Genomic DNA, 24,813 nt, shown 5'->3' on the forward strand with positions numbered 1-24,813 from the left:
GAATAACTGGTTTTTTCCCCCAACACAGCATCTCCTAGTCTTTCCACAGAAGATGTGAAAATTCCCAGAGGGGTAAAACTTCCAGTAAAGGGTGCTGTTTATCTTTGATGATACCGTTTATTCTTTTCCCTTTTCTGAACATTAGAGTTAATATCTTTATAGCGAAGGGCAGAGGGGGCTTCTTTTTGAAATCGTACTAGAGATTTGTGTTAACATTCCTGAGTAGAACATTACAGACTTTTTGGAGTTAATGAAACAATCTTTTATTCTGGATATTTTGCACTGCACATATCCGGCCCTCAAAATAGGTTAAAAACATTTCTGTTTTTAGAATAAATAGAGCTAAATTTGGCAAAAGGTCAAATAATACAATTATGACTATTCCTTACAAACCAAATACATAATGGAGATAAAGCACAGATTTTGTTTTTCAGTACTTACTCCTTGTTTTGAACTTGTATAATAGTATCATTTATGTATTGACAAGCCTAATATGAAGGATTTTTAAATTGTTAATAGGTTAAACTTTTTGAAATACTATTTTAATAAAGCTATTAAGGGACTCCATATTTCTAGGTTTTTGTTTGTAGTTGTCAGCATTGTAGTTTCTACTTGAATAAGCTTGTGGTTGGTGCAGATAATTGAATTTTTTTTTAAGCGAAAAGAGGTCTTTAAAAATGATTCTAATGCTCTTCTGTAGTATGGTATGGCTTCAGTGGTACCTTACTCTCTTGATTTTCTTCCTCCCACTTTGCTGGTGTTTCCCAGTCTTATTTGCAGTTCTTCCTTTCTTGTACCTATTCTTTAGTGTTGGTGTTATTCAGCTCTCTATCTTAAACTTTATTCTCTTTTTGTTCTGTGTATTTGTGCCAGAAATTTCCATCATTCCGATGACTTCAGTTACTATCAATACATATGCTGTATACCTGTATAACCAATAACTTTTAAATACCTGCTTTTAGATATTTCCGAAGCATTCTAAACTTGGCCTGTTCAAAAGTAAACTTGTGAAACCTGGTGGATTTCAGTAGTTGGCAACCAAATCCACTCTTGCTCAAGTGAGCAGTCTGGACGTTGTTTATGACCCTTGATTTTTTTGTTTGTTTGTTTGTTTTGCTACCTCACCTACATCCAGTCATTTACCAAGATTTGTGGAGTTTATTTCCTGCATGTCTCCAGTGCCAGTGCACCAATCAAGGACACCATTATCTTTTTACGGTAGCCTCCAGTTTTGCTCATCTCCAGTGCCTTTTGTTAAAATGATTCTGTCACTTTCCCTGCTTTAGTGACTTCCCATGACCTTTAAATAGTCTAAACTAGTCTCCAAAGTGGGATGATGCACAAAATAATGATCAAGTGCAGGAGGAAAATACTGGAACTTCTGTTTATATTTACCTTTTAATCTAAAAAACAGTGGGACATTTATACTTAGCACTGTGTACTGGTTATTTACCCATTGCTCCCTTTCTCTATGTGTCAGGTAGTCGTTTGGTACTTGCAGTATCCTCAAGGAAGAATGATTTCTTCGCTTTCTGAGTGTTGCACAGTACTGTAATTTGAATGTTTTAAATGGATTTATGAATTATCTAATTTAATACAAAATGAATAAGTCTGTGGGGTGGAATTTAAGGAGAATATCAAACCAAGTGTGTCAGTGCAGAGATGATCTCATGATTGTTCTGCTGAAATCAGATCTGTTTTCATAAATTAGAAAAAATATCTGCTTATTTTGGAGTTCTAAGTGAAAGTTTTAAAAAATTTAAATTCTTGTTGTGAGGCATCTCTTTCTATGACAACTATTAAAAGTCAAGTATGCAAACTGATCTTAGAAGTAGCTCTTTGAATCTCTATATCACAAAGTGTTAAAATAAGATCCTAAGAAATAATGAAGCATATTCAATTATATTTCATTAAAAATAGTCAATTTTTGTGAAGACAAAAAAATTTGTACCATAAATAATGAAAACAAATTTTAAATTCTTTTCATCCTTTTATGTTCTATTTTTTGTTATATAGATATTATTTTAATAATATGATATTGTAAATCATATTGTAAAAATAGTAGATAAATAAACATACCAACATGGGTATGTAATGAATAAAGTTTGGAGATCATTAGTTTAAATTCTTTCATAAAGGAGCTTTCAGGTCTTCCTGCTTGCTTTTCTAGCTTCATATCTTATCACACCTATGTTTGCATTTCATGCTTTAGCCATATTGGACTTTTCTCTTTCTCAAATGGGCCACATACTCTTTGTTTCTAGATATTTGCACATTCTTATTCCTCTTTTAAGTGAGATTAAACATTTTCTAGCATAAGGCTACTCAAAGTGTAGTCCTTGAACTGTTTGTTACCAGTTTGTGATGAGATAAGAGCAGAACTGGAGAGTAAACATTTAGAAGTTTGGATTGCATTTTGACTGTCGTCGTCACATCTAAGTCCATGATTAGTGGGCTCCTTTCTGAACAGGATATTGACTTGTTCAAGTGCCATGGTGCATGTGTGATTTTTTTTTTTAATTTAATTTTTTACGACAGTTTAAGGTTCACAGCAAAATTGAGAGGAAGGTACAGATATTTCCCCTATACCTTCTGCCCACACATATGTGTTACCACACATTATCAACATTGCCCAACAGAGAGAGACATTTGTTGCAACTGATGAATCTACATCAACACATCATAATCACCCAAAGTCCGTAGTTTGCATTATGGTTCACTCTTGGTTTTGTACATTCAGTGGGTTTGGACAAATGTATAATGACATGTATTCATCACTATGATATCATACAGAATATTTTCACTGACCTACACATCTTCTGTGTTCCACCTATTCATTTCTCGCCCTATCACTTGTCCCTCCCAACTCTGGCAACTACTAAGCTTTTTGCTGTCTCCATAGTTTTGCGTTTTTCACAGTGTCATATAGTTGAGATCACACAGTATGTAGCCTTCTCAGATTGGCTTCTTTCACTTAGTAATATGCATTTAAGATTTCCTCATGTCTTCATGGCTTCATAGCTTATTTCTTTTAGGTGCTGAATAATATTCCATTGTCTGTATGTGCCATAGTTTATTTGCCCATTCACCTTTGAAAGGACATCTTGATTACTTCCAAATTGTGGCAATTATGAATAAAACTGCTGTAAACATCTATGTGCAGGTTTTTGTGTAGACATAAGGTTTGAGCTGCTTTAGGTAAATACCAAGGAGCATTATTGCTGGATTGTATGGTAAGAGTAGGTTTAGTTTTATAAGAAATCGCCAAACTGTTTGCCAAAGTGGCTGTACCATTTTACATTCTCATCAGCAGTGAATGAGAATTATCCTCGTTAGCATCTGGGGTTGTCATTGTTCCTGATTTTAGCCATTGCGATAGGGGTGTGATGGTATCTCATTGTTTTAATTTCCATTTGCCTGATGACATAAGATGTGGAGCGTCTTTTCATGGACTTATTTGCCATCTGTGTATCTCCTTTGATGAGGTGTCTGTTACGGTCTTTGACCCACTTTTTAATTGAGTTGTTTTCTTATTGTTGAGTTTTAAGAGTTCTTTGTATGTTTTGAATAACAGTCTTTTATCAGATGTGTCTTTTGTAAATATCTTCTCAGTCTGTGGCTCATCTTCTCATTCTCTTCACATTGTCCTTTGCAGAGCAGAAATCTTTAACTTTAATGAAGCCCAGCTATCATTTCTTTCATAGATTGTGCCTTTGATCTTATATCTAAAAAGTAATCACTGTATCCAGGGTCTTCTAGGTTTTCTCCTATGTTAGCTATCTTCTAGGAGTTTTATAGTTTTGCGTTTTACATTTAGGTCTGTGATCCATTTTGAGTTAATTTTTGTGAAGAGCTTAAGGTCTTTGTCTTATTTTTTCATTTTTTGCACATGGGTATCTGGTTGTTCCAGCACCATTTGTTGAAAGGTTATCTTTGCTGCATTGTGTTGCCTTTGCTCCGTTGTCAGGGGTCGGTTGACTATGTTTATGTGGGTCTTTTTCTGGGCTATCTGTTCCACTGCTCTGTCTTTTGCCAGTACCACACTCTCCTGATTATTGTAGCTTTATAGAAGTATTGACGTTTGGTAGCCCCTAACTTTGCTCTTCAGAGTCCTCCAGCTTTGTTCTTCTCCTTCAGTATCGTGGGGCTATCTTGGGTCTTTTGCCTCTCCACGTAAATCTTAGAATCAGTTTGTCAGTAGTCACAAAATGATTTGCTGGGGTTTTGATTGGGTTTTTATTGAATCCATAGATCAATTTGGGAAGAGCTGACTTCTTGCCAATATTGAATCTTCCTATCCATTACAGGGAATATCTCTCCATTTATTTAATTCTTTGTTATCCTTTATCAGAGTTTTGCATTTTTCCTTATATGGATCTTGTACATATTTTGTTAGGTTTATACCTAAGTATTTCACTTTTGGGGTATTACTGTAAATGTATTCTGTTTTTAATTTCAAATTCCACTTGCTTGTTGCTAGTGTATAGGAAAGCGATTGACTTTTGCGTATTAACCTTGTATCCTGCAACCTTGCTATAATCGCTTATTCTGGGAATATTTTTGTTGATTCTTTTGGATTTTCTACATAGATGATCATTTCATCTGTGAACAAAGACACAAAGTTTTATTTCTTCCTTCCTAATCTTTCTACCTTTTATTTCCTTTTCTTTTCTTATTCTATTGACTAGGACTTCCAGTAAGATTTTTAAAAGGAGTGGTGAGAGGGGACATCCTTACATTTTTCTAATCTTTACAGGAAAACTTCTAGTGTCTCACCATTAAGTACGATGTAAGTTTTTTGTAGATATTCTTTATCAAGTTGAGGAGTTAGTTTGTGTAGAGTTTTTATCAGGAATAGGTGTTGGATTTTGTCTCTTGCTTATTCTGAATGTATTGATATGATCATGTGATTTTTCTTCTTTAGCCCATTGATGTGATGGATTACATTAACTGATTTTTTGCATGTTGAAACAGCCTTTCATACCTGGGATAAATCCCACTTGATTTTGGTGTGTAATTCTTTTTATACATTGTTGAATTTGATTTTCAAATATTTTTGTTAAGGATCTTTGCATCTGTGTTCACGAGAGAGAACTAGTTTGTAGTTTTCTTGTGACGTCCTTGTCTGATTTTAGTATTAGGGTAATGCTGGCCTCATAGAATAAGTGAAGAAGTATTCCCTCTGCTTCTGTCTTCTGGAGGAGATTTTAGAGAATTGGTATAATTTCTTCCTAAAATGTTGGGTAGGATTCACCAGTGAACCCATCTGGGCCTGGTGTTTTTGTTTTAGAAGGTTATTAATTATTGATTCAATCTCTTTAAGAGATATAGGCTTATTCAGATTGTTTCTTGTGTGAGTTTTGGCACGTTGTGTCTTTCAAGGATTTGGTCAATTTCTTTTAGGTTATCAAATTTGTAGGCAGAGTTGTTCATAGTATTCCTTTATCATCCTTGTAATGTCCATGAAATTTTTAGTGATATCCCCTCTTTCATTTCTGATATTAGTAATCTGTGTCTTCTTGTTTTCTTAGCCTAGCTAGAGGCCTACTGATTTTGTTGATCTTTTCAAAGAAACAAGTTTTGGTTTCATTGATTTTTCTCTGTTTCTTGTTTTCAATTTCATTGATTTCTACTCTTATTCTTATTTCATCTCTTGTGCTTTGGATTTAATTTGCTCTTCCTTTTCTAGTTTCCTAAGGTAGAACCTTAAAGAATATTCATTTTAGATCTCCTTTTCTAATATGTGCATTCAGTGCTATAAAGTTCCCTCTAAGCACTGCTTTCACTGCATCTCACAAATTTTAAATTCTGAGTTCATTTTTGTTTAGTTGAAATATTTTTTAATTTCTCTTGAGATTTCTTCTTTGACCTATATGCTATTAAAAGTGTGTTGAGGGGTTGGCCGGGTGGCGCAGTGGTTAAGTTTGCGTACTCTGCTTCGGTGGCCCTGGGTTTGCCGGTTTGGATTCTGGCCATGGACCTATGCATGCTTATCAAGCCATGCTGTGGCAGGCATCCAACATATAAAACAGAGGAAGATAGGCACAGATGTTAGCTTAGGGCCAATCTTCCTCAGCAAAAAGAGGAGGATTGGTGGCGGATGTTAGCTCAGGGCTAATATTGCTAAAAAAAAAAAGTATTGAAATCATCTCTGTGTATTTTGGGATTTTCCAGTTATCTTTTTCTTAGTTTAATTCTGTTGTGGTCTGAAAGCAGGCATTGTATGATTTCTATTCTTTTAAATTTATAGAGGTGTGTATTAGGGCCTAGAACATAGTCTATCTTGGTGAATGTTCCATGTGAGCTTGAGAAGAATGTGTATTCCTCTGTACATGTGTTATTTTTATGTTAGTCATTTGTAACCCAAAATGTGTAAGAATTGAAGAAAATGTAAGTATTAATTTATTTTAGAAATCTTGTGTTAAATTTAATCACTTATTCTTGTTCAATAAATAAAACAATTAAAAACTAAACATATAGTAATTAAACAAAAATAAAACAAGAAAATATATAAAAAGTAACAATCTTTTTCATGCTTTTCAATTTCTGCTTTTGTTAGTATTATCTAAGTCCAGGAGGTAAAATTTATATACTTTATTTTTAATCCTAATTTTCTTATAATAAAATGGACTTTATTAGACTTTTTGATAAGAAAAGATACACCTTTTCTGAACGTGATGGTAGTGGTAAACCAATTGATGATGATGGAAGTAATTTCAAAGAGATACGGAACAAAACAGTTTGTATAAGTTTTGTTGGGAAGCATCGTCCCTCCTGTGTTGAGTTAAATTTTGAGCTGTAACTGATGAGAAGTGCTAAACCACAGTGGGTTATTTGCAGTAATGTACTGGCTACTAAAACAATAAAACCATCAAAATTTAAGTGGTATGACATAAATACTTTCGCAACCACAAATGCATTATTTGAAAGAAAAAATATTAGAATTAAGCTGGCAGAAGCAGATCTTCAGGATTTTATATGTAATCATTAGTGCTCTGAGTTTCTTTTAAAGTCTCACTTCAGCTTGCTAACATTAAAAAAACTACACACAATTGGCAACACAAAGATGTTTGTTTGGAAATGTTGGATCTGTAGCAAAGAAGGTAGTTCATGTAATACTCCCCAGCAGCACAATAGCTTGATAGATTTAGCAACAGTCTAGTGTTACAGAAGCCCAACTCTTAGACAAGTAAGGGTAGCAAAGGCATTTTTGTTACAATTTGATGAACACAGTGATTTTGCTGACATAATAGTGATATGAAGGAAGAATTTACTTTTCAACTGCCTTGCTGACAAGCACAACTTGCTCTGAAGTATATAAAACTTGAAGGGTTTACAAATCAACAAATGTGGTTTAGAGTTTTCCTTTGCTTTTGTAGGAGTATGTTCTGATTATATAGAGACAGTGACAGGAAAAACATGCTGAAACTTGTGCCAAAGTGTAAATCAGTGTCCTGCTTCTTTCATTGAGAAAGTCTTGCGATGTCAGCTGAACTAAACAGTATACTTGCTGTGTCAGCTAAATTAACAGCAGTTCACTGGAAGTGTGAATTACTTAAACACTAATGCATTAAATTTTGGATTTTTTAATAAATGATAATTTGGAAGCTGAACCAATTAGCCATTATCATATGCTGAGGTATACAGTGATTTTCAAAGGGAAATTCTCAGACAAAAGTATTTGAATTTTGGGATGAACTCAGTGTTTTTGCAATGTAGAAACCAGTTTGGCCCCCAGGTTTTTCAATACGTAAAGTAGACTTATTTGTCTAATAGCTTCACTCTTTTTTTTTTTTAATGATCTTAGCCTTCCATGCGAGGAAGGAATATCCAATGTACTCAATGTTATCTAAGATCAAAGAACAAAAATAAAAGATAGAAATTTGGGGTAAAGTTTCTACAAATTGTTATGAGTGCCACAATATAGTAACAATTATCAGTAAAGTATGTGGTGATTTTGGTATTGTAAATTTGCAAAAAGTTGTAATGAAAAATACCTTACAAATTTGATAAGACACACTTTGAATTTATTTTCCATCAAAAGGAAATCCATGCACACGAAATTAATAGGTCAGGAATCCATTTGTTTCATCAGAAGTTATTTTAGGCTTAACTATAATTTTGATGGATAGATGATTGGAACTGTCTGCCGGTGAATATTTGAACACAAAGTTTGAAAAGTGTCATTTTCTGCATTTTGTGTAAAAGTTAAAAATGAGTGTCTTGAGCTTGTTGAAATTGCTTTAAAATCTCTTCTATTCCTGTCAGCATACATCTGTGAAACTAGTTTCTCTGTTATGAGTGCTATTGAAACAAAACAGGGAAGTAGTTTGGATATACCTTGTCCCTTGTGAGCAGTGTTGTCATCAGCCCAGCCTAGATTAGGTAAATTAACAAGTGTGGTCTTCAGCCCCCAAGTGAGCCGCCAGGAAGCCCTGCCTCCTGATATTTACACCTTGAGTAACCGCCTTCCCATTGCAACTCAGTGTTGGTGTGATAGTATGTCATTTCTCAGATCAGGTCACAGGAGATAACTGCAGCTTCTGTCTTGGTTGCTGTGTCACTTTCTCTCTGGAAGCCAGCTGCCATGTGGTAAACAGCCCAACAGAGAGGCCCACACACTGAGGCTTCTCGCCAACAGCCAGTGGGAAACTGAGGCCTTTTGCCATCAGCCGTGTGGGTGAGTTTAGAGGCAAGTTCTCCAGCCCAGTCTAGCCTTCAAATGACTGTAGCCCTGACCAACATCTTGACTAAGACCTCATGACAGGTTTCATAACCACCCAGCTGAACTGCTTCCAGATTCCTGAGCAACAAATTGTGAGATAAATGTGTTTGTTTTAATCCGCTAAGTTTTGGTGTAATTTTTTATGCAATAATAGATAACTAATACAGAACACAAGAAGCAAGCTCATTTATTGCATTAAAAACTTTAAAAATTGACATATGTGCTATTAGTTGAATGTGTGTGAATTGGTGTTTCATATGAGTAATTGCAATTTCACTCTTAACTTTTGGTTAAATTAGAATTATGAAATGACAAGTTACTAGTGATAGCCATTTTCTATAATAATTGCCTATATGCATACTTCCAATGAAAAATAGGCAATTTTATATAATTTTTTTGTTTATTTTAATTGTATTATTGAAATATAATTTTAGAAAACTGAACCTAATAGAACATTTGGACGTGTATTTTGTATGGCCTTTTTTACTTTTATTTTTCCAGTATATTTATATATTGGTCCATGATGGATTGGAATTTGAAAAAAAAAAAAGGAAAAGAAAAGGAAAGTGGTTCCCTCATCACAGGTAGTCTACATTAGGTCCCCTGTCATAGTTCTCATGGTACCCTGCGCTTACCTTATCATGCTGGTCATCTGGCTTCATTGGAATTGGTTACATTCCCTGTTAAACTGAGAGCTGCCTGAAGGGCAGAGGCCATGTGTGTGTTTGTTGTTATGTCTTCAGTACCCAGAACAGTGTCTGGTACTTAGCAGCTATTTGCAAGATATGGTGGAAAGAATTAATGTTTTTAAAAAATTTTTCTTTGTGTTGGAATAATAATTAGCTTCGATAGTTATAAAATAAGTCGGCAACTATAACTGTGTGTCCTCGGGATTGGTAATTGTTTATGGTGAGTATAAAATATTCTTGGCATTTTTGCTAAGTACTAGGGATTTTTATAAAGTATATTTTTTTATTTCCATAGCACAACCACTGCCTCTGAAGAAGATGTCTCAAGTAGATATCCCCGAACAGACAGAAGTGGGTTCAGCAGATATAACAGGGATGCAAATGCTTCAGGTAATTTGCTCTCAAGTAGCACATTGGAAAAGAAAATTGAAGATCTTGAAAAGGTATGAATTACAAATTATTTAAGATTGATAAAATTAATATACCATTAAGATTCCTTTTTTTACTTTCATAGCAGCTGAGAGAAAATAAGTTGAAATTTGTAAGGGAGAGACAGTGTCAAAAGGAAGAGAATAAGGGGCACTGATGGAAGTTATTATTAGTGTTAATTGGTATTTCCATATTACAGTTAAATAGCAGCTTTGAATCACTGTCTTAAGTATATAGTTTCTAGATGCATAGTGGCTAAGCATTTTCTGATTTGCTTAATACTTTCCTGTCCAGTTCTGTTGAACTTTTAGAAGTGGAACCAGTTCTTGTATCTCTTAATATTTAATGGGTACTCCCATTCTGCCAAGTGTTATCTATAATACACTGAAAGCAGTCTTTGCCTCTGAAGTGGTTAGAGGTGTGTGCTGGCGGTGTGTGCTGTTGCGTGTTTATTATAGGATCTGGGCAGATTGTCGTTTGTAGACTTTCTTCTGGGTTCCGAATGAGAGCCTAGAGCCATCTTTGGTGTTTAAACAATTTGGAGAATATACCTGTCTTTGGGAGTATCCTTGAGAACAACTCAAAGGAATATGGGCAGAAATTGATTAACCAAAGGGTCTCAGGTTTTTTCTGCAGACATTCAACCCCTAAAATTGATAATGGTGCTGCTTTACTTTCTGATTGTTGAAAACGTGTTTTGTTTTGCTGAACTGAAATTATTCCTTGTGATGTAAAGATCATTTTAATTACAGATTTAATTTTATAAAATTGTTTCTATTTTATAACATGATGGTTAGTTCACATCTAAGCTTTCACACTAATTTCTGTGAGTTTAAATTAAAAACTTTAAGGGATACATAGTCTAATAGGTTCAAGGGGGTTCTTCAGGAAGGCTTTTAAAGTTTGGCAAGACTTTAGATTGAGTTGCTAGTAGTTGGCAGCAACTGATTAATGAGGCTGACTGGATGCTTCCCTCAGGGTTGGTAGGAAAGAAGCCAAGTTCTGGGCTGCTTCTCTTTTGCCCCCAGACCCAACCTAAGACCCAGGATTCTAAAAAAGATTTCTTTGAAAGAGGTGTTGCATTGTTTAAGGAAAAAAACGTTTAGAAACCAGTATCTCTTTCAGTTCCTTCATTTTGTCCATTGTCAGTTAATTGGCAGAGTCAGAAGTAAAATTGAAGATCATTATTTTTAGAGTTTAGAGTTTTCTATAAAGCTATCTCCTTCTCTTAATCTTTGTATTTTTAATAAAAATTTTGAATTTCCTCAAACAGGTTATTATCCATTGAAAAAGTAAGATATTTCATTACTAATGGTGCTGATAAGCTAAAAAGGATAAGTCATTGGTATTAGTATTTGTTAAAACCTTGTATAAACATAGATTTAATCAGAAACAGGTAACTCCTATATTCCTCTGGTTCTCTGGTTCTTTTCTGGGATGGGTTTCTCCTTCCTTTACCAAGTGACTTAAGAAATTCATTGGAAATCTTCATATATCAAAGATACTTCACCAAACTTGGCAGACATGCCATTTAAAATTAGAAACAACCAATTTCTTTCTAATTAATACTTTGTAATTATGTCTACCAGGAAGTTGTAAGAGAAAGGCAAGAAAACTTAAGACTTGTGAGACTAATGCAAGATAAAGAGGAAATGATCGGAAAACTCAAAGAAGAAATTGATTTGTTAAATAGAGTGAGTATTCACATATTTCAGTTTTACGGTTTCTTTTTTTCCTGCCAATTGGATGAAAATACATAAATGTGAAGAAATTATCTAATTTCATTATTTAGTTCATTCTCTCGTTAATGAGATAGTAATTTGTAGTGTAAGAACCATCATTTCATTCCATAAACTGATTTCCTCTAGCCAGTTATCAGTTGATGTTACTTACTCTTCTTTTGGGGGCGGTAGGATGAATGCAGTTGTTCTGTGTTTTGTTAGAGCCGGGAGGTGAGAGCAGCTTGGGCCCCTCCACATGTGAAAGGCATTGGCAAATGCCACCGAGAGTTGCTTGAGTGAAGAATTAAAATTGCTACTTTCTTGCCATAAGAAACGCCGCATGTCTTTGTGTGTCTTTTCACGTTTTTCCCCCCTCCAATTTTACGTGTGCGTTCCCAACTTTACATTTAGCCTTACCCCAAGGTCTCTATTACTGCTATTGATAGCTCTCTTGTTTTTTCTTCTTTTTTTTTTTTTTTGGTCTCAGCCCTAGAATTTATTTGCTGCTCAAGAAGGAGGTATTAGTGCTAGGCCATACTTAGGCAATGATGATAAGAAGAGATTCCATCGGTTTGCTTTTTAGAAGGCTTATATAAGAGGGAGGAAAGAAATTAAGTTCGCTTCAGGGAAAAGGGAACAGATTCCTAATCCAATCTTTAACAGTGAAAGAAGAGAAAATTGAGAGGCTTCATTATGTGCAGACCCGTTCTAATAAAGTTCTAAGGCATTAACTAGAGGTCGTAGGTGAGGACACTGAAACTCGGTGTAACTTGCTCGGGGTCATAAGATGTAATTACATAGTAATCAGCTGAGCTGGTGTTGGACCTCAAGTGTTCTGCTGTAGTTCTCATTCTGAGCTCTTCCCATTTTCTCATCTTGGTTCAGAAGACAGGTATTCCTGTATTGGTTCTGGAATATGGTTTAATAAAGTCCGCAAATATTTTTGATGTCTATGATGTATTAACACTGTCTTAGTCACTGTGTGTTAAAAAGAATAATAAAACACCTGTCCTTACAGAGTTTATAATCTAGTAATGATACATGAATGCATTTTATCATTTAGTTGTGGATCTCAGGTAGGTCTCAGTTGTAGTAGTTTAGGAATCCCGTATGTTTATTGTTGTTTTCAACAGATTAGTTACCCAACATCATTCATGTCATTTGTGAGTAAATGCAAATTCTATTTTTGTACATATTTAAGTCATTTATCTAATTCTCCAAAGACAGTATACTAAATTTATCAGAATGCCACTATCCAATAGCACACTTATAATTCAAATTGATTGCTCCAAGTTTTAGTATTTTGAATTTCAGGGTAAATCTTTAAATATTGGCTTTTCCAAACATCAGTAAGTAGTCTGCCTTGAAATAATGTTTCTTCTAATTAAAATTTATAGTGAATTGTCTTCATATTTACCACATAGTTGGGTATGTGCTACTAGGATTAATATAGAGAAGATACAGCTGTAATCATATAACTTTAAAGCTGGAGAGTGGTTATTTAGTTCATTGACTTTCAGTTTTTCTTTTTTAAGCTCTAAAACCTTGGCCCCGAACAAAATTTTGTAGAGAAGCCCAACATATAAATTGAACCAGATCAACTCTATGTGCCCCTGATCTCCTTTTTTGTATGCCTCGGTTCTATCACCTCCCCAGATTAAGTCCCCAGCGTGTTAAAGATCACACAAGGTGGTAGGACATCCAGAACCCCTGTACCTGGATCTTTTTCATGTCTGATTTGACACTAGGTTGCAGTCTGGCTCCGTCAATTTCATATTGCCTGCATATGTATTTTGTAAATTTAGCTCTCAGTTTTGAGGAGGAGGGGATTTGTTTTTAACTAGAAAATTAAGTTATTTATAATGATTAAAAATTGGAAGATTCACGTTTAAAGAATTCTAACTTCTGGCTTCTCTTGAAAAACTGAAAGCTCTCTCAAGAGTTAGCCCATATTACCATGATAACAATGAGAAGGAGTCAGGTACTGGATGCTTCTGTTAGGTGGGGCATGGTCCATCTAAAGTTGTTTCAGAACTTGCCCTACTTTCCAAATTAATTGCTTTTATGAATTATCTTTGAATGTATATTTTTTGAAGTGTTTTTCTCACCTTCAGAATATTTTTAAGTGTTTTGAAAACTCACTGTTTTCCTTTTTGTTTCCTTAAGGATCTAGATGACATAGAAGATGAAAATGAACAACTAAAGCAGGAGAATAAAACTCTTTTGAAAGTCGTTGGGCAGCTGACAAGGTAGAAGATTCAAGCCTCAGTGTGGAAAAAAGATTTTAAAACTACTGATTGAATGTTATGGTTAATGCTAGGACAATATTCCTCTGCTGCAATACATTAACTAAATATGTATATTTATTTCTTGAAAACAATGGATGTTTGTTTTCAAAATATTTCTTTGTTCATTATTAGTTTCAAAATATCAACCTTTTATTTCACGAATAAGTAGCATCCTTCAGTTATTAAAATGATAGGTTATGCCTCTTTTGGTTTTGTGTGGTATTCAAATAATATATGGTTTAAAGTCACAACCATTTGAGTATATTTTATCTATGGTAGTGCATTTTCTCCCTAAAGTGATATACATAGTCTTTGTTTACATGAATTTAAATACTTTTGGGGAGTTACCTGCAAATGCCTTATTACTGATGTGTGCAACCTTTTATATGTTGATGATTGACTCATAAAGGTCTTTGTCTACTGTCATTTCTTCTTTCAACTTATTCTAAGCAATTTAAAGTAATATAGAGTCACACTATTTTATATAACAGTCATCTTTAAAAAGGAAAACTATTATAAAAAGTCACTTAATATCATGTATTAGTTGGCTAAATATAAAATTTAAGAGAATACTTGAATTGTGCTATGGTAAATTAAAATGTACTATTTTGTATTTGAATATTGAAAAAAATTTAAAATCATTTTAACTTCTGAAAAACATACAATTGTAATTTTAATGTAAAATTTCTTTTGTAGGTACTACCTTTTTTATTATTCCAAGGTTTTTAAGTGAACGTGGGATATTTAAAAAGTGTTTATTCATCAAGCCTGGAGAGTGTGTACAATTTCAGTGTATAAGAAAAAAAATCCATATTTTTAATTATCCATATGTGTTAAAATCAAAACCAAAATATTTATCCACACTTAAAACATTTATACTTAACATTAACGAAACAGTACATAAACAGAAATAGTACTGAAATACTTTAATTTCTAACTTTGAGAATAACACTGTGACACAATTGTTCTGATGTGACAGAATTATTCCCCTACCTCAAATTTAAGGGATTTTTCCTAACCTTGGATTTTTTAAAACAGAATTATTTTGAAGACTTATACAAATACTCTCTTCTATTAAATATCATTAGTGTTTAGAATTGTTTTGTATTACATTTTCACATTGAGTAAGGAAACCCTTCCTTTAAAGCACATTAAGAAATGTCTGCATGAGAGTTGAGCCTCAGACAGTATAGTGATACCCTTCTATCCAGTTAATGTACGTAAGTGACTTAAACATGGTAAAATCCATTTGGGGTACCCTGCTGACTCTCTCTCCTTCACTTGCCAAGCCCCTTCATTATTCACTATTAGAAAAATAGGGAAGGAGCAGCAATTGGAAAAAACGTAGAGTAAATGATAGATATCAGATGTTGAGTTCTAAAACTTGCTGCATTTGCCTGGATTGGTTCCCCCACCTCCCACTTCAGAAGTTTCAACTTTGGCCCATCATCAAAATCACATGGGTTGCTTAAAAAGAATTCCAACGCTGTAGCTTCTAGATAAGTTTGAGACCCTAGACAGAATTTTTAAAGCTCATTATCAGATGATTCTGATCACAATTTAGGTGTAGAAACAGCTGCCATTGTCTCTTTCCCCCTATATCTTCCATTGGAGACCCTGGAATTAACATAATTTTAGCTACCAGTATTTTTCTCCTTTTAAAAGGTTTATTAATAAACTGATCTCCTGGGAATTTTTCATATGTCCATATATAATTTTACCAAAAAATTCAGTGTGAGACTACCAGACTTGATATAGTTGCAGAATTACTACATAAAGGCATCGTTTTTGGAGATTATTACCCAGCATGGCAGCACTGATGTGCTGCCCACATGTCAAATGGTATGCCAGGCCCAGTCACCACCTCTGCCTGTGAGGTACTCAGCTCCCTTTAGTTACCTTCAGATATGTGACAGAAATCATCGGTATTGCCTAGTTCCCCATCCACACTTCGGATGTTGTGAAAATGCTGTCAGTATCCAGCCTTAAAATATATTAGTATATTGGCTTTTCAGTAAAAGTAGTATTTTGAATTTTCTGTTTAATCCGTATATAAGTGAAGGAATATTTCATTTCTTCTTTTAAAATTATACCAATTATTAATGCTTTTAAAGACTGAATCGTTTTTAAAATTTTATTTTTCTTCAGTTTATTGGGAACATTTCCAATAATGATCTTTTACATAATGGTACCTCGTGCAGATACAGGAGCCTGACAACTTAAGCAAAGCAATTCACGTGCAGTCCTTCTCCCGTCCTTCAAGTGTATATTTATATCACATTTAGATTTTTACATTGACAGCGTAGGATCTGCTACAGTTTCCCTTTAAAATTGATAAGGAACATTGAGGTTTTAGAAAGGCAACTTACATACATGTGCGCTACCTTAAACCTTGGCTGTTGTCAATAAAGTGCTAGTATTTGTGAATGGTTAGTCAGATTGGAAATAGCGCTTCTTATGTCTTCTCGGAATGTGTGGCATAATAAAGCATATCCAAAGTTCTAATGCGTTTATGATATTATTTTCAAAACAGTAAGTTTCTTATCTTTAAAAGGAACATGACTTGCTGCCCTGGTTTCTGACACGCATTAAATATTTGAGAATTACTGAAGTAATGTTTCATTTTCCTAGAATTGTTATTCATTTTGTTGCACTACAGTTACCTTTAGACAAGAAGAGGAAGGCGTTAGGGTGTATATTTCTCGAGAATTTACTAAATATATTAGATTAGCATTGTCATGCCTGTTCAAGTAGTTTAAAACAGAAAATTAAGTATCAGTGGAAGATACATGAAGCAGTGTATTTTTTTTAATAACTTTTTAATTGTGGTAGAAGCAATGTATTCTTAAGGTGAAAAATCTACCTCAAATACATGTGGTTTGTGTTTTCTAGGTTAACTTGGATTTTTATAATTAGAAACTAAAATGCAAGATTTTGAGTCCACTAATACTTTGTTGAAAATAATGCAAGTTAATAATAATTATAGACACATCCATATGTTCAACACCGTAAGACAAAATAGGAAAGACCTTAGGTTTTACAATTGATCTGATGTTCTAGACAATGTTCATATGTACAGTGATAGTCATCTTTCGTCTTTTTTGTAGTTCTTTGATCTTGTGTTCAGTGCCTAGTAAGTTCCATGCAATGTTGGCACCTTTTAATAACTATTCATGATAACCTGTTACAAGATTCAGTTATATATTTTCATTTCATAATAATATAAGAAACCAAACACACCAGCTTTTCTTTGGGGGCAATATATGAAGTGAGAAAAGCTAGCATTCAGGAATCAGAACTTTAAAATAACATGTTAAAGTCAGTGCTAAACATTATCTTATTGTATCTGAACCATTCCTAATATGTAACAGTGAACTTGACTTCTTTTGCATTGCAACTATGCTCTCAAAAATAAAGGACATCCCATTGATTAGGATGGTACGTTACTTATCTGAGAACTAGTGACCCTTTTGTTCCATTAAACGGAAAGCATAATACTAATAGACAAGGGACATTTTCTCATCAGGTGCATCAACAAGGGCCCTTCCCCCCATGCTAAGTTTCTACTTGATGTATGGAAGTTGGTTGTTTCATTCTCATTGTGAAGACTTGAACCATTACCCAAGAAAACCTGAGCCCAGACTGTTTTTTAATTGTACTTAGCTAGAACTTCATAGCGTGTTAAAGTCACATCCCTGTCCCCCCACAAAATAATCACGTGTATGTGAGAGGAATATGGATGAGGAGGTTACATTAAATTTTCATACCTGTTCTTTCAGCAGGTATTTATTAGTCAGCTGGGTATACAATTAGAGATACTACAGAAGTTTTAAAAAAAATGGGCATGGACCAACCCTTCCATCTAGCAGTGTACAGGCTGTGTAGTGTGTGTCAGTAGCTCAAAGTGCAATCTTAACTAGCATTAGCTGGTCTAATCTGAATAGTTTATTCAAAAGTATTTTTTTTGTGTTAATCTCCAGCTATTGTCTCTTAGATCTAGATAATAGGTACTGTTTCATTTGCTGCAGCAGTTACTGAATGTGGAGTTGAAAGACCTGGTGCATATTTGGAAGTATCTTACTGTATTTGTTTTAGATAATCATGTGTTACGAAAAGAATATTTTTAAGAAATTTGTAGCAGTAATGAAGTAAAAAGAATTCAGTGTATGTCAGATACACCAAGCTGTTGATGGAATTCACATGTGATTTAAGTTAGTTTTTCTGTACACATTATTGATTACTGGTTTGTTCGAGTCCACTGAACAGCTCGTGTGTTGGCAGCCACTGTGGTAATCATGGAATGTTAGTGCTGATCACTTGGTGGACATTTTTTTCCTGCCTGTTTTGTTTCCCCCTCAAGTAACTAGTAGGTGTATATTACTTTTTTTGGTGAACTTGTTTCTTAAAAGATTTGCCTGTGCTATTCAGGTTTTTTATTATTATGTTTTTCTTCTAAATTTAAGTGTCAGATGGCTGCTGCTCCCAGCAAAGACTATATGAAAGCTAAAATCTACTGCTTTGTTGAAAAATCAGCTAATTCAGGTAATCTAAATATTTGTAGGAAAACAGCTGGATAATTTTTAATCACATTAGCATCATGTAGGCAGCTTTCATAATCATTGCATAGGTTTTCATTGTTGGAGTAGTCAACTTGATAGTGATTTACTTTTACTATGCTTTGCATGTAAAATACTCAATAAAAAAAGTAAATTTTCATTTATTTTTTAGTCCTGTTAATTATTTTTTCCTTCCTGTACTAGCAGTAAAACTCTGACCATGAGTTTTACTTTTGAATTAAAGGATAATGCCAATATTTTAATTAACTTATGTGCTTCTTACTGAAACAGTGTGCAGTACTTTAAAATCTTTATTTAGCACATTAATTGTAGAAGGAATAATGTTTTAAACAAAAATATAGTGTTGATAAGATCTGGGTGCATTAGTGGTGGGTTTCTTGAAAAAGTGAGCAAGTGTACACATGTTCGACCAGACTGAAAATTTTCATTGTCTTTGTCTTTTAAAACTACACAAATAATTTCTTAATTCAGAAATGGAACTATTATCAACTAAAGCTGATGATATCCAAAGAATTTCAGGTCCTTCATAGTTTGAAAAAGCTAAGTAGGAGCCTGGGAATGTAAAAATCCAGTCTTTGTTTCTTGAGTAAATGGTTTACATAACCTTTTGCCTAATGTGTCATTCATCATACACCTGCACAAGCTAATCAGTCTTCTTTACTTCTAGAAATCCAAGTTAATCTTCTTAGTAATGTCATACATGTCTAACAAGTGAACAAGCATCCTTCAGTCACACTGTTTAGATAATGTCTCAAGTCCTTATATAAGAACATACTCCATTAGCAAGCCTATTGAAAAAATCTGCAAGGTCTCCTAGTCTTAATTAGAACCAGAGCCCTTTATCTTAGACTTCATCAAATCCCTGTTTTTTTCTTTTAGATTCACTTTGTACATGCACACAATTCTGTCAGTAGCTATAAACCGCCCACATACTTTCTTTATCTCGTGCCTCTAGCTTCTCTTTTCACCTCTACCAGAGGTTACATTTTATCTCTGGTCAGCTTCTTGGAAAGAATTATGTAACTTGGGACCTTCATGTTTACTGTGGACTGATGATCATATCCTTTACAATCCATTTATTTTATGTTGATGTCTATCCAGATACAGTTAAAAAGAAGCTAGAATGCAAAACTTCCCTCTTAATCCTGGGCCAAATGCACAGTTTTACTCTCACTTTCAAAAAACTTCTGTGACCAAATAAAGATGCTTTTAATAAAGGAAACAGCTCTCTACTTGGTGTTGGATTGTTTAGCAATGAAAAAAATTAAGCCAATTAGGAAAGGTAGATTGAACTTTGACTTTATACATATGAAACAAAAACAAAGTAAGAGTTTTGAGTGCTTTATGTGTTTTTCATGTTAAAGTGTATACAGTTATTCAGTATATATTATAGTCTTAACCTGGTTGCTATCTCTGTTTAGGTATACCATGGGGCATGAAATTCACAATCTTTATATTATGTTATAGGCTTTTATCCAGAGAAAAATTTGCATTTTAAAATGTGAACTATTTGGGGCCAAGCCTGTTGGCACAGTGGTTAAGTTCATAAGTGCTTTGGCAGCCCAGGGTTTGCTGGTTTGGATTCCAGGTGCAGACCTTCGAACTGCTTGTCAAGCCATGCTGTGGCAGGCATCCCACATATAAAGCAGAGGAAGACGGGCATAGATGTTAGCTCAGGGCTAGTCTTCCTCAGCAAAAAAAAAAAAAAGGATTGGTGGCCAATGTTAGCTCAGGGCTAGTCTTCCTCAAAAAAAAAAAATGTATATATATATATATATATATATATACACACACACACACACACATATATATAAAATAAAATGTGAACTGTTTACTGTGGTTAGACAAAGGAAGATGATGTCACCAGTGATCATTTTAGCTTTATGGAAGCAAATTATTAAGAAAAATTAATAGAAAGGTATCATTTCTTTTATTCTTGTAGTACAGAAGTATAAACAGATATCAGTCAAAAGCATAGGAAATCCCATTCAAAGAACCCGCAAATCACTTTTGGTAAGAACACATAGATTTGATAGGGTTAAGGAAAGTTGGAAAATTATTAGCCTTCCATAGCAGAGTGAAAGTTTCACTTATATGGATGGCTTAGGACAATAAACATCACTAATTTAAAGTAAAATTGTGCCAGTAATTTTCATATTAACTGTATTCTTTACTTTTTAAAGTAAATCAGTGAATCAGTGGTAATTGGAATGGGATGAATAAATGCACACTTCGGAAATGCTCATTGATGATCATAGTAGGCCTAAAAGTGCCTCTGGTTTCTTGTAACTGTTTTAAGATCTAGATACCCTAGCAGGTTTAGCTGAGCATAGCAACTCAGTTAACAATTTGAGCATAACTTTAACTCTGATTTAGTATAGCATAAAAACTTTCAATAATTAGTAATTCAGTAGCCATATATGCCAGGCATCGTAAGTGGTTTAAATATTGTTTTTATTTGATTCTTTAAAACTTATGCAAGGTACAGATGGGAAGAGTAATTTGCCCAAGGTTGCAAAGCAATGCTTTGTGACTCATGCTGTGACACACTCTTATGACATAATCATTGACCTAGTAAATATTTTGCCGTTGGTTCTTGAAGTGTGGTGCCCATACTAGTAGCATTGGCTTCTCTTAGAAACCTGTTAGAAATACAAAATCTTGGGCCCCACCCAACACCTGAATGAAGTGAGGCCCAGCAATCTGTGTTTTAACAAGCTCTTCACATGATTCTAATGCAGGTCAAAGCTTGTAAATTTGCATTATGCATTTCTATTTTTAAGTGAAGATCTTGGTCTTTCTATTTGGATATTGTATAAATAATTAACTGAACTTGTAAAGAAATAAGTAATCTTTTCGTTGTTGCTTACATTGCAAAAGATTGTATCAGGAAAAGCCTCAGCCATGGATATTGGCAGCTTGACATAATCCCATTAGTTGGGTATTATCTCTGGAACGCAAATGGTTTCTTAAGTCCAAGAGACTGGAATGAAATCTTTGTTTTTCTGTGTTAAGGTTGATCTCTGTTATTGCCTGAAGGTTTTTTGGTCACAGTAATGCATTTTTGTCAAATTTTAAAACTTGATTGGAACAAATAAATATGTTTCATCAGAGTTACAGTTCTGTTTTTGTTATTTTTTTGCAGGTATGGACACTGTGGGGTGGTCCGTGGTGGGGAGATGGAATCTTCAAAGTTTACTGCCAGTGAATTGAGAAAGTCAATAGCATTTTCTAGCTATTTATCAGTGAGGAGACATCCAAAATATTGATCCCAATGAGTAAAGAAAAAATATATATGTTTATTGGTTTAGGATCATTTTTTTTTATATGATGAGATAGTTAAGCTGCTTTTTTTCTTTTTTTTCTTTTTTTAACTTTTTAAACACTTTAGAGCAGTTTTAGATTATGGAATTATTGTGATGGTAGACAGAGTACTTGAATACCCCACACCCAGTTTCCTGTTAGTAACATCTTACATTAAGTGTGGTGCATTTGTGACAATTAATGAACCAGTATTGATACATCATTATTTACTGAAGTCCATATTTTTTTATTTTAATTTTTTATGTTATTTTTATTTTTGAGGAAGATTAGCTCTGAGCTAACATCTGACGCTAATCCTCCTCTTTTTGCTGAGGAAGACTGGCCCTGAGCTAACATCCGTGCCCCTCTTCCTCTACTTTATATGTGGGATGCCTACCACAGCATGCCGTGCCAAGTGGTACCATGTCCACACCCGGGATCTGAACCAACAAACCCTGGGCTGCCGAAGTGGAATGTGCGCACTTAACTGCTGTGCCACTGGGCCGGCCCCCTGAAGTCCATATTTGATTCAGATGTTTCCCTAGTGTCTTTTCTGTCTTCCAGGATCCAATAAGATACCACATTACATTTAGTCGTCATGTCTTCCACACCCTCTTAGTTGTGGCAGTTTCTTAGACTTTCCTTGTTTTTGATGACCTTGACAGTTTTGGGGAGTCCTCTTCAGGTATCTTTTACTTCTTACTATGGACATTTTCAGATATACACAAAGGTAAATTAATTTTCCGTATCTTGCCTATCTTATCCCTCATTTTTTCTTTTTTTAGGGTATTTTAAAGTTAAATTTCATACTTGAGTATGTATCTCTAATAGATAAGGACTTAAAAAAATAACCACAATATTATCATACCTAACAAATTTAATGCTAATTTCTTACTCTCTTGTGCTTAGTTTAGGTTCTCCTGAGAGGCAGGCCTGCAGATGTATTGGGGGAAAACACCTGTGAGGAAAAGGGGGCAGGAGCTGGGGGAGGTGGGAGAGCTCAGTGCAGGTCCAGCTTCTGTGAAGGAGAGAGGAGAGGAGGATAGCTGAGCAGGAGGTCTTAGTCCACAGTGCAGTGTGAAGGTTGTAGCAAGGCTGTAAAAGTCCTCAAGCCAAAGGTTGCCTGTGCATCAGAGTCGACCCACATCTTGCAGGAATGGGCTTGCCTTTGTATTCCTGCCATGCTCCTTTGTTGGCAGGGAGCAGCCAGTAGGAAGCAGGCCTCAGCAGAACACCCTGGCGGATTCAGACCACAGCCTGGAACTGTCAGTTAATTACCCACCCACAGTAGGAGGCCGGAGAGGCCCATATTCATGGCTGCCACATCATGTAATACTTTGTGTTCAGATTTCCCTGGACGCCTCAAAAAATATCATTTACTGTTAGTTTATTCAAATAAAGATCCAAATGAGAGTAATCCATTGCATTTGGTTAGTATGTCTCAAGTCTTTTCTAACCTATAAATTACACATGCCTCAATTTTTATGCCATTTTTCAAATTGAAGAAATTAGATCATTTGCTCTGCAGAATTTTCCACATTCTGGATTTGATTGAGTGCATCTTTATAATGCTGTTTAACTTGTCCCAATATTCCTTTATTTTCTGTAAATTGTTAATTAGATGTATAGGCCTCATTAGATTTAATATATATACCTTTTGGACGGTAATTCATAGGTGGTGTCTACTTCTAGTGAATCACGTCAGGAGGTACATAGTATCTGGTGGTCTCACTTTTAATGATGTTAAGATTGATTAACAGGCTCAGTGCTATTAGCTTGATTGCTCTGTTTTAAAGTTCCCCATCAACAGTGTTTTTTTCTGCTCTATTTCCCAAACCTCCCCACCCCCCGTGCATAGTTGTGTATCTTAGTTGCAGGTCCTTCTAGTTGTGGGATGTAGGACACCGCCTCAACGTAGCCTGACGAGCGGTGCCATGTCCGTGCCCAGGACCCGAACCCTGGGCCGCCGCAGCGGAGCGCGCGAACTTAACCACTCAGCCACAGAGCAGGGCCCCAGCCCATCAACATTTTATATAAGGGTTTTAGCAAGCATTGAGAAGTGTTGCCCAGATCCATTATATCTTTAGGTATTGCAAAGTGATAGTTTTCTAAATCTATCATTCTGTTTACATTAGTAATTGGAATTCTTTAAAAAGAAACCATTCTTCATCATTTACTTGGTTTTCTCTTATTTGCCAATTTTACAATAATGGGCCAGAGCCCAAGCAACCTCCAAAGTTAAGTTGTATGTTTGTTTTATAGACTTAGCATGTTTAAATCCATTGCAGTCATTTCTTATGTCCACATTGTTTTGTGTTTGGCCATTGGGACCCGCTTTCAAATTGGTTCCTGTGTCCTTTTGGTCATTGACAAAATTCCTGTTTTCTTGCATGAGTTGTTCCTGTCTCATCTTGTACATTTCCTTTTCAGGACCTGGAATCAAGAGCCACCTTTCTTTGGAGAAAATTAAAGCCTCATTAACCATCTAAGTTATCAGATGATATAAAAACCAGAGGGCATTTATAGAGCTCTTATTAACTGTAAAAACCATAAGGACATTGAAACGTTTTCCAACTTGTACTTTTACTGGAAAATTTTAAGAAGATGACAGAAATCTGTTTGTTTCGTTGCCATTTCTCATTTTCTCAGTCATTTTCTGTGCAAATGGTAGGCAGACCTGAGACAGACCTTGATTTATTTTTTGAAAATTTATTCATGTAACAGTCAATTTTTTTGAATAGTTAAATCAGTTTAAAGTGGTATTCAAATTAGAATGTAGCCACATAACTGTGTAAAAATATATAGATATTCATTGAGTTGGATGTGAAAAGACTTTAGGGCTTATATAATAAGTTAATTAAGCTAAATTCCTAATTAAAAATTGGTGCCCAAATTGTGGTCTCCTGAACCCCCCCCACACACGTTGAAATTTGACCCAAATTCACAGAATGGGGGTGTGTGTGTGTGTGTGAGGAAGATTTGCCATGAGCTAACATCTGTGCCAGTCTTCCTCTACTGTGTAAGTGGGATGCCTCCACAGTATGGCTGATGAGTGGATCTGCACCCGGATACGAACCTGTG

At 34.8% G+C, this 24,813-nt stretch overlaps 1 protein-coding gene across 1 annotated transcript in view; it reads left to right on the forward strand.

Moving 5' to 3' along the window:
• The window catches only part of PAWR (pro-apoptotic WT1 regulator), a 103,883-nt gene extending 87,526 nt beyond the window's left edge, over positions 1-16,357 (forward strand). The window contains exons 5-7 of the mRNA XM_046646735.1: positions 9,710-9,857; positions 11,433-11,537; positions 13,731-16,357. Of these exons, the coding sequence (XP_046502691.1) occupies positions 9,710-9,857; positions 11,433-11,537; positions 13,731-13,817 (340 nt within the window). The 3' untranslated portion in view covers positions 13,818-16,357. The remainder of the gene's footprint in view (positions 1-9,709; positions 9,858-11,432; positions 11,538-13,730) is intronic.
• The last annotated feature ends 8,456 nt before the right edge of the window (positions 16,358-24,813 follow it).

Source organism: Equus quagga, chromosome 19 (assembly GCF_021613505.1).
Source record: "Equus quagga isolate Etosha38 chromosome 19, UCLA_HA_Equagga_1.0, whole genome shotgun sequence".
NCBI classification, from domain to species: domain Eukaryota; kingdom Metazoa; phylum Chordata; class Mammalia; order Perissodactyla; family Equidae; genus Equus; species Equus quagga.